Source organism: Nesoenas mayeri (genome assembly GCF_963082525.1).
Source record: "Nesoenas mayeri genome assembly, chromosome: 1".
Taxonomy (NCBI): domain Eukaryota; kingdom Metazoa; phylum Chordata; class Aves; order Columbiformes; family Columbidae; genus Nesoenas; species Nesoenas mayeri.
The window spans coordinates 40,044,693-40,061,128 of record NC_137541.1 but is presented as its reverse complement, the minus strand read 5'-3'; the positions used below and the strand labels follow the sequence as shown (position 1 = coordinate 40,061,128).

General features: G+C 37.7%; 1 protein-coding gene across 7 annotated transcripts in view; it reads right to left on the bottom strand.

Moving 5' to 3' along the window:
• TNRC6B (trinucleotide repeat containing adaptor 6B) overlaps positions 1-16,436 on the bottom strand; it is a 131,270-nt gene that overhangs the window by 81,903 nt on the left and 32,931 nt on the right. For all 7 annotated transcript variants that reach the window (XM_080347486.1, XM_080347494.1, XM_080347488.1 and 4 more), the window contains one exon: positions 8,438-8,505. In XM_080347486.1, the coding sequence (XP_080203612.1) occupies positions 8,438-8,505 (68 nt within the window). The remainder of the gene's footprint in view (positions 1-8,437; positions 8,506-16,436) is intronic.

Genomic DNA, 16,436 nt, shown 5'->3' with positions numbered 1-16,436 from the left:
ATCCTTTAATGTCTGGTATCTCTAAGCCACAGTGGATAGTCAGGAAACAAGAAGAGAGCACAAACTCTAATATAACATACAACCATTAGATCTTTTTTCCCTTCCCCTCTTTACCTCATTGAAATGAAAATTCAACCATTCATCTGGCTGTACACAAAAAAATACATAAAGACTTGAGGGACTTGATGAATGTATTTATTCTTTGGAGAGAATGAAGCAGGGAAAAATGCACTAAGCAACTGGAAAAAAAGAAGTTTTAGGACTGTACTTCATGCACATTTATGAGGCCACTGACTTGTAGTAACAGCCCAAAAAGTGAATCCTTAGCAAATCAAAATGGTGTGTGGCACTAACCTCAGTCTAGATACCACAGAAATCTGTCTAAATTAAAATATATTGTTAGATTAAGAATAAGCGCAAACACTAACTTAGGGCTCAAAACTATTAATAGCCCTTAAATGGTTCTGCTTGCTGTTCTTTAAAGTCTGTTATCTCACTTCCATGTAAGGTGTCATCCAACAGTCACCATCTAAATGGCAATGAAATGCTGAAAAGAGAGCAAAGTCCAGCCATCCATAGAAATGATACATCAGGGGCAGTTACCTCAGGCAGCTCCTGAGGAAGTGGCAACTTCCGAGAGGGAGGGGGAACAACCATTAAGCAACCAGATCGGAAAACAAAACTTCAGAGACAACGAACTCGGTATGTCAATATAGAGTGTCCAATAGATACTCTGCTTCCTGGAGAGAGAGTAGAGGACAAGGGGTAGAGGGTGTGGTGATGTCTGAAATAAAGAGGCTCTGGGATTTTAGGAGTTTGATCAGTATGCAAATGCTGTCCCTTTCTAAGTACAGTAAGCTCTTCAAGACAACAGTAAACCAGAAAACCCTCCTTTTTGCTAGCAATCACAATTACTACTAATGTTAACGATTAGAGAAACTGATGGTATCAAGGATAACGTGACATTATCTACTCTGGGTACTTTGCAATATCATACGTATGTATCAGCAAACAGGAATGGAAAATCTACTTTTCTCTTGCTTTGGAAAGACAACAAATGTAAAGAAAGAAGTCTCTTGATCAGATGCAACTGCAAATTCAGAAGCAGGCTTTGTGTGCTTCCTACACAGGACAAATACAGATCTTGGCAGGGTTTGAGAAGGAACTCAAACAAACGAGCCTGTTCTTACCACAAGACATCTGGAAGAATGCATGATAAAATCCTAGGGAAAAGAAGTGCCAAACTATTCACACTTAGAATGTTCCCTGTCCACAAACCTCTTCCTCTCTCAACATTCGGCAGCGGTGTAGGTTAAACACATTGGGGTAGTAAGTGGGAACTTAACTTCCAAAGTTGACTTTTATCTGGGTGATCTCCCATGGCTTTTTTCCTCCCTTAACAGTCATCCTGCTTCTGTTTTCCCTCGTATTGAGAAAATACTTGCAAAATAATAGTACACGAACAGTGTGGGTTTGCTGAGTTACATGGAAAGCCTGTATCTGTTAATGACAAAATAAGATATACAGTGCTATATTCCTTGCTACTTCCTAATTTATGGTTTGAAAGAAAAAAAAAAAAAAACAACAGATGAAATGAGGAATCTTAAAAATAATGAAATTACAATTAAAATTTTTTTCAAGACTAACTTGCAGAAGTGAACGCCCAATTTTAAGTCATTTTTGCTTAGTATATTCGGACTAGACTTTTCCTGTGGGTATTACCTCTAACTTAAAGTACAAAAATTTCAATAGATTTAAATATAATATTAAACTGGTAAAATATGGAAAGCAATTGAAGGAACTTTTGCATTTTAAGGTCCTTAAGTTTTAATTATTAATTCTGCATATTTTTGTTACATTGTTCAGAACTATTGTACTGTAAAGGGGTGCAAGCCAGCTTTTGCAACATAATTGACTTACCAGTCTTACGGCTACAACACAGCTGCCTCTACAGATACAGAATTCACTGCTGTCTCATCCATTTCAACCCACTCAATTGCACAACAAAGAGCAATCTTCTTCTCCATGCCTCAGGCCCCCCTTATATACACAGGTAGAGCTGCCTTCAAATGCAAACTTGTCCTGCCACTCATTCCACTGCAGGGAGTAAAAAGACTTCTACAATATGAAGGTGATGAAAATATTCCTTAAACCTCAGTTGGACCAGTTTTATCTTTAGACTAATGGTCTTATACCCTCAAATATCTTTTCAAATATCCAAGGACATAAAGGAAAAAAAAATTCAAAGTTAGAACTCTACTACTCAGATGGCAATCCCAGAGCTAGCCTGAATTATCACCAGGACTGAAGTGTATTCTGACGGAACAGCAATAGCCTGTGACAAAAGTGTGTGGTATGGCCACTACAGACATAGCACATGTCTCTGTGGTGGCTTGTTAGGATGTCAGACAGAGGACTTCAGTGTGGGATGCTTCTTTAATGGGTTACTTATTCTATACACATACAGAAAAGTCAGCAACCAAAAAAATCAGTTATGCCTTTATTTTTGAACATAACTGTTGATATTTTCAAGGAAAGACATAACTTGTCATGAATTTCAAAAGTATTTGAAGGCATACCCAAAATTTATGTGCCCCAAATCTGAGATTATAATCTGCATTAGGATTTGGAGGCTACTTTGAAAATCCCAGCATGAATCTTCTGAAAAAAACCGTTCTGCTTATGTTGGTACTGCCAATAAATTTAAAAAATGCAATTGCACTCAAGACAAGTCTCAATACCTTCTGTAATATGGAATGTTCTTAAAACATGAAACAATCCCCCGTTACGCAAGCATTTAGCCAACTGTTTACTTTAAATTTGTAAGAACAGTGTTTTATGCTATAGGGACACAAGCTATGGCTAGGGTCCGTCATGGGACTTTAAGACTGAAGAAACCCTTCAAAAGAATACTGTAATACTTCATAACAATGTCTGGCAATCTGACCAACCAAAGCAGACATCTTCAGGATGTACTACTTCAGACTTCTTATAGTTTTCAGCAACACTATGAAAGAGTAAGATTGGTCATTTTATGCCACTGTGGCAGTGATATTTATATGTATAATTATATACAATCTGATGAAAGTGCAGGAAACTGGTTTATTAACTGGGTCCTTAATTTGAAATACAAGGAAAGGCTGATAGAGCTTGTTTCACTTAGTTTTAAAAGGACAAAAATAAGCAGAGGAGGTGAGAAGGGGAATAATTTTGCTGTGTAAGCAAACATGGAACTAAGTTTTAATGAAGACTAAACCACGCTTTCAGACATGCATGATGGAAGATGAAAGGCAATGGACATAAATTGCAACAAGCTAAGTTCTTCCTGAATAGCAGGAATTTTTTTTCACCATGGGAGTGATAAAACACTGCAAAAGATTACCCAGAAAGGGCAATCCTGAGAAGTCTAATACAACTTAGAAGTTAGATCTCACTTAAAATCTGGCACCCCTTTGAGCACTGGATTGGACTAGATGACTTTCAGATGTCCCATCTTAAATTGTTTTATTAATCTATGATCCCTGTTTCCAGCTTAGGTCATTTTAGCTACTGCTTTCTTCTAATGGTAGTGTCACACAAATCCAGAGAGACATTCAATATTTCTGCTGAAATGTCAATGAATAATATAAGAGAATATTAACAAATTTAAAATGAAAATGTTGTCATCCTCACTGGTTGCAATCTCTTCCTGGAATTACTGCAATTTTGAAAGTTCTCATTAAAAGTCCTTGTCTCAGAATCTGTACATTCAACTATCAAGCCAGGGAAAAGGGCCTCCAGTAGGTCTAACCAATGACACTTTGTAACTTATGGAAATGATCTTAATTTGCTATCTTTCCCACAATACGAATCAATTCCAGATGTACAAACTGACAAGAGAGTTGAAGTTTTTTCTCCCATTACTGCAAAACAGCAGGTGGGGAATGTCCAGCTGAGTTATTTCAGACAGCAGTAGTAGCTTGGCTTACCTTGCTAGTAAACATGAGTATGAGCTTGGCTCACTTTTTGTCTGAATAGCTACTGTCAAATAGATCTCTCTGTGTGTCAGTCAGGAATATGAAAACATTTATATTTTTCTTATAAAAAGGAGTAGATTTTCATTACACAAACCCTTTCACTAATAGATCAAGGTGCATAAGTTTCTGGTGGTGACAGCAGGGGATGATTTATTAGCACAGGCTGAGTTGCTAATTAATACTCCTAGAACCAGGAGCACAACCTCAATTTAAGGACTTCAGTAGAATTTTTTTTTTCCTATGTCCAAAAAAGTATAAGGAGAAGCTGCTCTCTGCTCATCAACAGAAGTCTGACTGTTTCAGAAAGATGTTTCTGGATCAAAGTCGCCTGTTAATCTTTGCTCTAGCAGTGAAAAAGTAAAAGCCCTATTACAACTGGTAAAGCAGCAGGAAGCTACTGGCACGTAAAAAGTATTTTGGAGGAAGATATTTACTCCTTAAGCATGGAAATTCAGGTCAACATCTTCATAATGGCTAAAGATACCAGAGAATGCCTTTAACAAAACATCCACCTGCAATTGAACAGGACGTTACTGACCTTTCTCCAAACTTTTCCTTTGGGAGGGAAAGGGGTTTCCTACCAAATGTTTTAGCCACATAAAATAATGTGGCCAAGTGTAACAGTTTTATCACATACCAGAATGCGGAGAGAAAAGAGGAATTTACTGAGTACTTAAAAACTAAGAAGTAACAATTTTTCAATGAATCCACTGGTCCTCTACTGGAGAAGAATCACAGAATGTCCTGAGGTGGAAGGGACCTACAAGGATCATTGAGTCCAACTCCTGTCCCTGCATACTACAACACCACAGTTCATACCATGTGTCTGAGGGCATTGTCCAGGCTCTTCTTGAACACTGCTAGGCTTAAGAAGAAGCAGCATGGACCAAGACAGCCATTATCGAGACCAAGCACACTCACTTCTTTTGAAGTGTAGGTTTTAGAGTAAGTGGCAACCATCATTGCTGCACAACCTCAACAGTCTTGTGACACAAGTACTGTGCATAAGCTACAAATCTCTCACAGGACTTGAGATGAGTAAACCCTTTCCATATTTCAGTTGTACTAAGGATTTTGAATGGATAACTCTTCTTCACAATTAGCTTCAACTGAAATCAATTACATTCATGTTCTAAATGATCAGTTGAAGATTTCTTGTATGCAGTCTAACAGCATATACCAGCAGACCACAGTTCTCAGGTATAATCTACAGTTCAGCAAAAAAAAAAAAAAAACCAATCTCAAAATGCTGCAACTTTAGTACAGTAAGTCTACCCAACAGAACTGTTCCATTCAGCAAAAGAAACGTTTGTGAGACTGAAGCTGTTGTTGTTTTGTGTGTTTCCCAATACTAGAAGGTATTCTTGCAATGCCAAGTTTTTATCCTTGAGTAAAACTGAGTGAAAATAGTCTGTCACATTGCAGAAATAAAGTATCAGAAGTCATCCATGGATGCTTGCTCCTTGTAATCCCTTATGAAGCTATACTTCAGCAAAGTAAATTTCATGTGAAACTGTGGCTAGGTAAGAACTACTGCTTCTATTGAAAGTCTCTCAGAATTATCTTTTTATTTCTGTTCTTTCATTGCCCACTCAAAATTTGAGTCCTTGGAATGCAGTTAAATATTGAGAAATTAGTGGGCTTGCCTAGGAGGTTAACACTGGCTGACTGTGCTCCAGCACTCTGGTGCAAGTGAGCTCCCTTGCAGGTCAGTTGCTGAAACTGTATCTTGTAAATAATTCCTCCACAATCTCAGTAACAGTTTCCCCAGATCAGGATGCCTATGAAAGGCAATTAAATTAACATGGCCAGCTTTTCAGGAAAGTAAATTAGAAACACTAAAAAAAAAATAAATCCCATCTGCATGGCTATAGAGGCAACAAACTCTAGAAAGTCTGATGAGCAGCTAGAAAGGGAAGGAAGCATCTCCAGTTGTTTTTGTAGTTAATGTCTAACTCTACATTCAAATTTACGATCTACTTTTCACTAACAAGCTCCAATTTTATTTAAAACCAATCAGGAGGACAACAGTAAACACAGGTACACAGAATCATTAGAGGCGGAAGGGATCTCCAAGATCATCAGTCCCACTCCTTTGCTCAAAGTAGGGTTAACTACAATAGGTTGCTCAGGGTTGTGTCCAGCTGGGTTTTGAATATCTTAAGACAAAGAAGGCACACCTTTTCTGTGCAACATTTTCCAAAGGTCTGACCACATTTCACAGTTTGTTTTTTTTTTTTTTTGTAAAAAAAGCATTTTTTTTCCTTTTGTTTGAGAGGAGTGTCCTGTAATTCAGTTTATGCCCATTGCCTCTTGCCTCCACCACCCTCAACTGTGAAGAGTTTGGCTCAGTCTTCCTTAGTCTCCTCAGTCTCCTCATCAGGTGATATTTATGCACATGGATACAATCCTCCGCCGAGTCTTCTCAAAGCTAAACAGTCCCAGTTCTCTCAGCTTCTCCAGTCCCTCTCTGTGGCCCTTCACTAGACCCACTCCAGGATGTACAACTAATCCCTAACACAAGTAAGTAGTAATACAAAAGGTAAGTTCATTTTTTTCTTTTATTTCAAGATCTGCAGCCAAAGATTTGAAATCAGTGCAGCTTTTTGGAGTGACTTAAGAATACAAATTACTGATCGTTTGTGTGATAATCATTAGTTTATCTCAGATGCCAGATCCATGTGACTTACAACAAGAGGTAAGCTCTACCAAGGCAATTTTGTTTGGTAGTTGAAAATTTGAGATTGTAGGTAGAAGATTCAAGTGACTAATTCAAATTTAAGAGCAATTCTCACAGTAGGACTTTGCTGGCATGCTACAGTTGCACAAAACAAGTATCTTGATTTCTCAGCTGCATTACTAAAATTGCACCTTTAGACTTCTATCAAAATATTATTAACAACACTTAAGAATTATACTCCTTAGGGCAGAATCTGTATGACAAGATCCCAGATGCCATCTGAACACAAACACATTAGTTACAAAAATAAAAATCCTGCCTACCACTGATCTCATATTTTCTAATAACCATCATTTTAGAGAAGAGACAATGTTGTAAGGCACATGAAAAGCTCTAATTAGAAATCAGGTCAACTGTAAAGTAATTCTGCCTTCCACTTGCACCTAAAATAAGACAGCAAACACAAGTTTACGATAAATCCAATACAACATCCCTCATATTATTCACTACAATATCATGATTCATTATTCTACTAGATACCTAAGAACCAATTCTGAAAAACAGAAGTTTAACCCTTACTTTTAATTTCTGCACTGATTTTTCTTCTGGAACTTTCAGAAAGTTACTGTTTCAACAAGCTGCGTATTTCTGGGTACCACAATAAGCTGGGCAGTCTGAATATAAAGGAATAGCAGCAATTACTTCCATGATGGAAAGAATGTGCATGTTCAGTACTAGAACCTCCCTGAACTCATCTGGACTACCTCAGAAAGTTTCTCACTGCTGCAGAAGCAGTGGACTTACAGTTGCTACCTTATTCAAAAGGTAAGGAAGACCTTCACCCCAAGTCAAATCCCAGCCTTTCTGCAACCAGTGTTCTGCTGATCAATGAGAATTTCCTCCTTCTCATGAAGGCACATCCAACTAGGCACAGGAAAAAGTGCTCTGTGTATTTCCCAAAGATCATCTTCTTGCTTGCACCAAAAGGCAGGTCACAAAATTAAAAAAATAATGATATAAAAATTGAATTACCATAGCATTAACTAAAGGAAAGAATATGGAGGACAACTATCACTGCAATACTTCTAGGAGAAGACACTGTTCTTCCCATCTGAACAAAAACCCATGAAAAAACTCAACCACTACTGGATTTCGTTTTAAAGTTGTATGAAAAAGACACTTTCTATATACCTTTTGCTTAAGGACATCTGTCATTTTCTTTTCTGATCAAGCTGCTTTCCCTAAAGCACTAAGTACCAGCATTTTAAACTGCTCATCCTTGAAAAAGCATTTTGTTTATAATTTCTGTTCCTCTATTAAAACACAATCTAAAGAAGTAAGACTTGTATTTCAAAGAGGACCAATCTACGACATGCATACCAAAAGGAAGGCCCTGGTTCTATCATATTTCGTGTTATTTCAATGAAGAAAAGCTGTATAAAAACTTCATGTACAAACTCACTACCTCAGTGCCAAGCTTCCAGAATGTTTCCTTTTATAATAACTTCTGATTTACCATCTGAAAGTGCAACATATATTTCTATGGTTTTAAATTTAAGGCAAGTCAACATCATGCTTTTTTTTTTTTTTTTTTCAGTCACCATCCACTTTTACACATGGATACTTAAGGAATCAAAAGGGCAAGCACCAATGAACAACCAATGCTCCCAGCACATTTAAACAAGAGTGCTTCACACCATTGACTATGGTAAGGCCCTTTTTAAATAAACGTGTGACTCACTGTTTGTTTTCTTCACCAGGAGGTGGAGTCTTGCCATGCCCCTCCATTACAAAATCCTCATGTTCCATCTGCAAAGGCAAGCATTGCAGGTCAGAAATCGGTGGAGCAAAATGCACATCACCTAAAGTGGCCCTTTTCCATGCGCAACAACTTAAGACAACCACTTTCTCACAGTGGCTTGTCCAGAACAGATCACGTAGTTTCTTAGCAACATATGTACATCTCCAACCCCATTGCTATCATATACTTTTATAGCACAATTTTCAGAAAATCTTACAAGGGGAAAAAGAATGATTTAATGGCTATGGCAGAAGATAATCAGTCAGGGTGTCTAGGTTCTAAGTGTTGTTCTGTTCTGGGCTTTCTTTATCATTCTGAATAAGTATGGCTTCTACCACTTCTTCCTTATATTTAAAGCAGGAATTCAGCAGTTATATCTATCAACATCTCCGGAGAAAAACTATAGAGTTTTCAAATAAGTTTATTAACCACAGAAAGTAACTACTGCAAAAGCAGAGTACTTCTTGTGAAATAAAACAACTTTTATATGAAAAAGAGACTTTCGGTGCTCACGCATACTTAGTTCGCAGGGTAAAAAAGAGGCCTAAGGGAACCTCAAATAGATGCTGTTCCAATGACAACATAAGGTAGGCATTTCCTTTGGCTCACATGTTAAAAGATTCCAAGGGCACTAAGGAAGCTTTCTGCTTAATTGTTTGCTTTTAAAATACAGTTTTAGCATACATTTGCAGTAATTTCTTTAGCCAGGAAGATTTAGATTATATTTGATCACTAATTAATTACACATTCTTCATTTAATTACTTCATTTGGCCAGAATTTCTTACACAGGTAGCAAAATATTCTTCTCTTTATACAAAAATTCAACACACGCACTTAATATTTTATATAAGCATCCAGATATACAGTTAGCAATGCTCTGCTTCACATGAAGCCAGCAAACAGGCCACACAGCGGCACTCAATAAGCCATACAACAAAGCAACTAAATCATAATCACACACAAATCCATGATCCACTACATTAAGCCAGAAAGAGGAAGGAAGCACTATTCAGTCAATAAAGATAACATGGTTTAGTCAGTCTTTGAAGGAGTAAAAAAAAAACAAACCAAACCCAAAACAACCCAAAATCCAGCAGCCACTTTCTCTTGTGCCCCTACTCTCCCCCAAAAGAGTCAAGTTTACTCATTTGTACCTTCATCCTGTTGACAGGTCAAAAACACTGACAAAAAAACATTATCTGCATATTGACATCTAACAAGGATAACAGAAGTTACATTATTTGCCTGCACAGACACAGCCCTAAGCAAAACCACAAATGAACTGAGAAACTGTTTATCTGTGAGATGGTAATGACATCCAGGAGACAAGACTGTCAACCAAATAGGTGTAAGGTAATTTCACATTTGTAAACACGTACCCATGTGACTCACAGTCAAAACAGCATTTTCATTTAAAAGTAATGTTTGAAAGTAATAAAATTTTGCATTACAGTTTTGTCAGTAACTTGGACTTTTATCCACATATTCCCACCATATCAGACACACTGAAACCTATGTGCGCCTCAGTCCATACTTGAATCTCAAGAGCCCTAACATCCGGTAGCAAAACAGAAAAGTATTAATTCCCTAATTCTTTTGTTGCAGATGTTAAAACATAAGCTTGACAACTGGTAAAATGGGTACAGATTTGTAGACACACAGCGAAAAAAACCACAGTTATGTGAGTGAGGGTAAACGTTTAACATAACCTGAAACGTTTTACATAACCTGAAATCAGGGTGTTTTAGCCTGTTGCTGGTGTGAGAGAGGTACAACTCAGATGATGGCAAGCAAGGGAATAGTTTGTGGTCAGTACTGGGAAGAAAAGTGAAATACAGCCTTAGAGCCAATCCAGCAAGATTCCCATATAAAATAGAAAATCAATTTAATGGAGATATAGAAAAGGAGAGATCATAAAAACTCAAGTGTAAAATGGGAATTATTTTAAAACCAACAAAAACTTAGAAAGTAATAGGAAATTATTTTATTAGATCATTAACAATAAATTTGAATGAGAAGCAGAACATCTAGACAACCACCACGAGGACAAGGCAACTGCTGAAGTACAGCCAATAAAAGGCTTGGTTTAATATGAATTTTATATGAAGAATGCTAGTGACATAGCTGCTCCAAACACATTATCATCTAACATGCATATCTATCAAAATTACAATTTCCAAGAGAAGTGGGCAAATAATTAAGATGGGGGGGGGGGGGGGGGGGGGGGGGGGGGGGGGGGGAAATCACCTGAGCTAGAAACAACAAGATTGTAGGTTCAGGCACAATCTGTTTTAAAGCAACTAGAAAATTCCACCTACTTTAAGAAATGTCGATCAGCTTGCTCTACTTCAGACAGTAACCAGAAGTATCTGAAATGACTAAAATCTGTACCATAAAAAACTGTGCTGGGTCAGCTGAGATAGGGTTAATTTTCACAGGAAGCTGTGAGGGTACACAATTGACCCAAATTGCCCAGAGGGATATATAATACCATATGACATCATGCTCAGAATAAAATTGGGGAGCACCCACTGCCTGGGGAGAGTCGCTGCAGTCTGGGGGTTCGTGGTTGTTTGGACCAGCAGTGTGGCCTGATTGTGTTTGGTGTGAGCTGCTGTCCAGATCTCTATCGTTCTGGGACAGGACAGGACCAGGGGGTTCAGAGATAGAATGTTCAAGTGTGAGCTGCAGACCAGTGTTTGTGATCACTGCCAGGGAAATCACTACTTGGGAGTGGACTGTGCATTGGTGTTGCCACATGGTGAGCGACTGCATTGTGTATCCCTCGCTTTGTATTTTCTTTCATTGTTATTACTGTTACTGTTTGTCTTTTCCCTTTTGATGTTCTGTTAAACTGTTTTTATTCAACCCACTAGCTTCCTCTTTTGTTTCCCAATTCTCCTCTCCATCCCACGGCGGAGTGGGGTGAGCAAGCAGTATGTGGTTCTTGTTGCTGGCTGGGGTTAGACTACAACAAGAAGTGAAGAAGATATCGTACAATTATGTCAGCACTGGAGAAAAAAAAATAAAAAAATAAAAAAGCTGGGCTTCATGTAACTTAGAGAAAAGCAATGACGAAGTTTCTCATGAGAAATCCACCAAGAAAAATCAGTCAGAGTGAGAAAGTACTCAGAAACAGAGAAACTGGTCCACACACAAAATAAAGATTAATTGGTAGGTTTTCACTGATAAAAAGCTAACAATAAAATGCACCAAGACACTAAAAGAGGACACAGGAACTTCAAGAAATTGAGTATTAGTGAACTAGGTGAACTAGTTAAAAAATTCCTCTTTAAAATGAACAACTGGACTGGCAGGACAGTTGGCTAGTCGGGCTCAGATTATGACAGTTACTGTGTTGTATGCTACCTGGAGGCTGGTATCAAGTGGGGTGCTTCAGTGGTCTACCCTAGGGCAAGTCCATTAAACAACTTTACCAATGACTTGAAGGGCCAGGTAGGGTGTACTCTAGTCAGAATTTTAAGATAATGCCTAACTGGGGTGAAGAGGTTAAATCAACAGGTCCAAGGGCAGGGTTGCTGTTCAGACGGACCTAGAGAGGCTGGAGGAACGGAACTGTATGAATTCAGACAGGACAAACACAAAGCCCTGCACCTGAGAGGCCCTGGCAACCATACACTGGAGACTGGCTGGGGAGCAGTTCTGTGCAAAAGGTATTGGCAGATAGCAAGCTGACCATGAGCCAGTAACGTGCCCTGGCAGGAAAGGTCAACAGTAACCCAGGCTTTATTAAGAGCATTGCCAGTAGATGAGGGACCTGATTATTGTCTCTTCTCAGTGCTTATTATTCCAGGTATGGTCTAACATACCTGATTTTGGGCCCCTGGTACAAGAAATACATCCATAAATGGGATGCAGTAGGGCATCAAGATGCTTAAGGAGCCAGAACACTTCTCCTGTGAAGAGAGGCTGAGGAAGCAGGCCTTGTTCCGCCTGGAGAAGAGGCAGCTTTAGAGAGACCTAACAGCAGCCTGTCTATATCTACAAGGAGGTCAGCAAGGAGTCAGACTCAAGAAACAATACGCATAAGTTGAAATAAGGTAAGTCCAGACTGGATAGAAGATGACTCTTTCACTATGAAGACCGTGAAACACTGGAACTATTTAGTCCAGAGACGTTTTGTAGTCTCCTTGCTTCAAGGTTTTCAGGGCCAGACTTGATAAAAATCACTTGTAACCTCGTCTGACCTCATAGCTGACCCTGCTCAGAGCAGGTCAGTCGAGAGACCTCACAAGGTCCTTTCCAACCTGAATTTCCCAACAATGCTATGAACACAAGAACAGATTCAGTTTAATGCTGAAAGGTAATACATAGGAGAAAAAAACCCTACCAAATTCCCAACCCAGGAAGAACCTGCACTTCAGTGTAGAAAAGTCTAGGAAAAATACCTTAGAAAGTTACATAATTAAATAAAAAAAAAACAAAAACAAAAACCAAAAACCAAAAAACAACCAGCAAGAAAAACTAAACTATGCTGAACTGTAATACAGAAAGAAATACTGAAATTATGGTAGCAGAACCATAGTATGTCCTCTTTTAGAATACTGTCTATGAGTACAGTGAGTGAAGGCTGAATACCCTTCCACAACACTCTAAAAACATGAGAGCTCAGAACAAAGAAAGGTCTGAGGCAGAGGGAAGATTTTACATGAATAAAATCCAACAATTGGGCTGCAGATGAATCTCCCTGAATGCAAGACAAGACATTACTGAGGCATACACAAAAAAGGCAGTTTGACAGTCTTGTAACAAATATCACCCCTTTGCTACCATAATACAAATAAAACCCAACCCACTCAAAAAAACAAACAAACACAAAAAAACCAACCAACCACGACAAAAAACAACAACAAACCAAACACCCAAAAAACCCAAACCAAACCAATCAAACAAAAAAACCCACAAAACCAAAGAAAAACCAGAAGAAGATATAAAATTATTTGGAAAATATACTATTAAGCAGACAAAAATTAGTTGTTGTACGAACATAAATTACAACATCAAATTTCACAAGTCCTCATGGATTTTATCTGTGAAGATTTGTGTATTAGAGGATTACAAACCAATAGCAATATAAGCTTTGCTATTTCTGGCAATGAGATAGTTTTTCTGAAGTAAAAGTGGTTCCATATAAGATCATTCTACAGGCCTGATCCAGTACAGCAATTTTTGCATTACTCTTTTTGTAGAACTTTGTCTCTCATTTTCTTTTGCTTCCCTGCATATGTTAAACAATTTCATGATCAGTGATCTATATTTTTCACTTTAATGAATAGATAGCTAGGCTATCTATACATCAAAGTTATTTTTGAGATCCAAAAAAAGTACTTTAAAATATTTAGGTCTTTTTTCCCCAATGACAATAGTAACATACCATTGTAGAAAGAACAAGAACACAATATTTTATGTTTTTGATTAAGTGACTACCTGAGGATGAACTGAAGAGAGGAACAGCATATAATAGCCACAGTTAGCTGAGAATACTCTTTTTGCCTGCACTCACAGTTCTTAATAAATTCCTGTGCACACTTCTTCCCCATGCCTCTCAGTTTCTTTTTCTTTACTCTGTCATCACCATGTCATGTCCAGCACCCTTTTAATCTTCTTAAGGAAGCTGGAGCCCAGAGTCCTCACAAAGTTTCAGCAATACATAGCATACAGCAACCACAACAGTTCTGGTTAAGTACAAGCATTCTGAAAATGCCTTTTCTAAGTCTTCAGTCTCTCTAGACTTAGACCATATATAGGAAAAGCAGTTGTCCTGAACGTGTACAGAAAGAGTGGAAGGTCAACATAAGACAAAACTCTTGCACCTATTGTATTCCTCCCAAGAAAAGAAGGTGGAACAGCAGAGGATCTGAGACACTTTAGTTTCTCTTCAAAGGACTGCAGAGGGAGCCATTGATTCCAAAAGGAGGAACCAAAGGAAGTGCACTCCACACCTGTTTCTCCTGGCAAGCAATGGAGAAGGCTTCAAGATTCTGGCAGCTGGAAGCAAGAACCAGAAATAGACCCTTAAACAGCAGGGGGGCAAGTCAACAGAAAACTTGCATTTAAAAAGAAAATTTAAAAAAAGGAACCACAACTTGTTGAACTCCATATTTTATTATTTCAAAGCTTTTTTTCCTTAAAAATCCAGGCACCTGTGAATATCCAAATTTTGACTAAAGCTTATAAGTTGTGTGTTCTAAATAGCAACAGACAAATTGTTTCATATAGGTTAAAGCTATCCACAATTAGACACTCAATACTTAGTTTTTAGAAAATGAAATATACCAGAAGCAGCTTAGACATAAAAACATTTAATTTTTTATTTTCTTCCAGAAGTGCAACACCTGTTACTACAGTTTCATACTACTCTTTCTAAAAATATCTTCAGTAAGACCTTAATGGATTTGATTAATGAGTAAACCTAATCTGCAGTTCCAAGATAAAGTCAGCCGCACTTTGAAGGGTCAGAAAGTTTCAAGGGCAAAAGCCTTATCTTTCCTGAATCCTGATGTCAGAAAGCACATTTTCCTAATGAGCTTCTACACCTTCATTAGATATCCTAACCCACGAAAACTAAACTGAGCATAAAAGAAATCAAATATTTTCACAGGAAAAAAAGATAAATGCTTGTAAGAAATTCTAAATTTACTATGAAAAGCTATTAATTCTAAACAGTATTTTGTCTTTTTGCCTTCACCAGTTATAGAAATATACTAATGCAGCTTCACCAGAGAGCTACTATCACCACCTTTTCCCACTCATTCCGTAGCTTCTTTTCATAGCTGTGATTTTTTTTTTCTTTTCTACTTTTATAAAAAAAAGACTGCAACCAGCCACCTGAGTGAACAGGAGATGAAGACGTTTCAGATTTTTTTAATTTGCTGGCATCTCAAGCACACATGAACTGAAAACCTTATCTGAGTTACAATGAGACTCCAGTGAGGATCAGTCAAGGCCAAAAGCTGCTTTCCGCAGGTTGCAGCAATTTATTTCCAGGGCTTTATGCTACCTGCTAATTTTAACGCAGCTACTGCAGGCCCAGCTCAAGACCAAAAAATTTGGTGTTTTGTCATAATTACTGCTTTAATACCAGCACACCTTCTCCATAACCAGCAGAAAGAGTGCTACCGGAAACAGCAGCCGTCAGCATTTCTTTTATCTCACTAATACTTGCTTTAAGTAGAACTGCACAACCTAATCATTAAAATCCAAGCAATTAGTCACTGGTCACTATTGCTAACAGTGGAAAGCTTGTAAATGCCAAGCAGTTAAAAGACTTTGTTAGAAATCTCAGAGACAATTTGAGGTCTAACAGAAATGTAATCACTACTACAAACTAAAGGAAAGCCGAGTCACCCCTCTGCCTGGCTTTATTATGAGCACTTTGGACAAACTGCATCAGGGAAAATTTTTCTCATTAGTGAAAGATTAATTAAATTTTTAATTTAACTTCTTTTAATAAAAAAAAATCAACACAACTTAGCTGCAAAATCGTTAATAATTTCTTAGGAATAAATTGTGTTAATCTAGTATCCCAAAATATGAATAGCACAAACTGGTTAGCAAAATTAGTCTCAAAATACACTTTTTAGATTAAACCTTACTTTCAGTATACAGATGTAAGCATTAAAAATACACCTTAAGAACACTTAAAAGAAATAAAATAATAGAAAAGAACGGCTCCTAAAATGACAAAGAGCAAAGTGTTTTTCTGATCCACACAAAGGAATGCCTTAGAGAAATAACATGCATGAAAAGTGAACTGATTTTTGGGTCTCTTTCAGGATTTTGTTGTATTGTACAGCATTGTGATGTTCCTAAATTTTCAACTGAACCTTTTTTCTCTCAATTTTTACAAAGCACAGTCTCAGTATACAAAAAAATACCAACACAAGATGTGAACTATCTCCTAGACTACTCACTGTT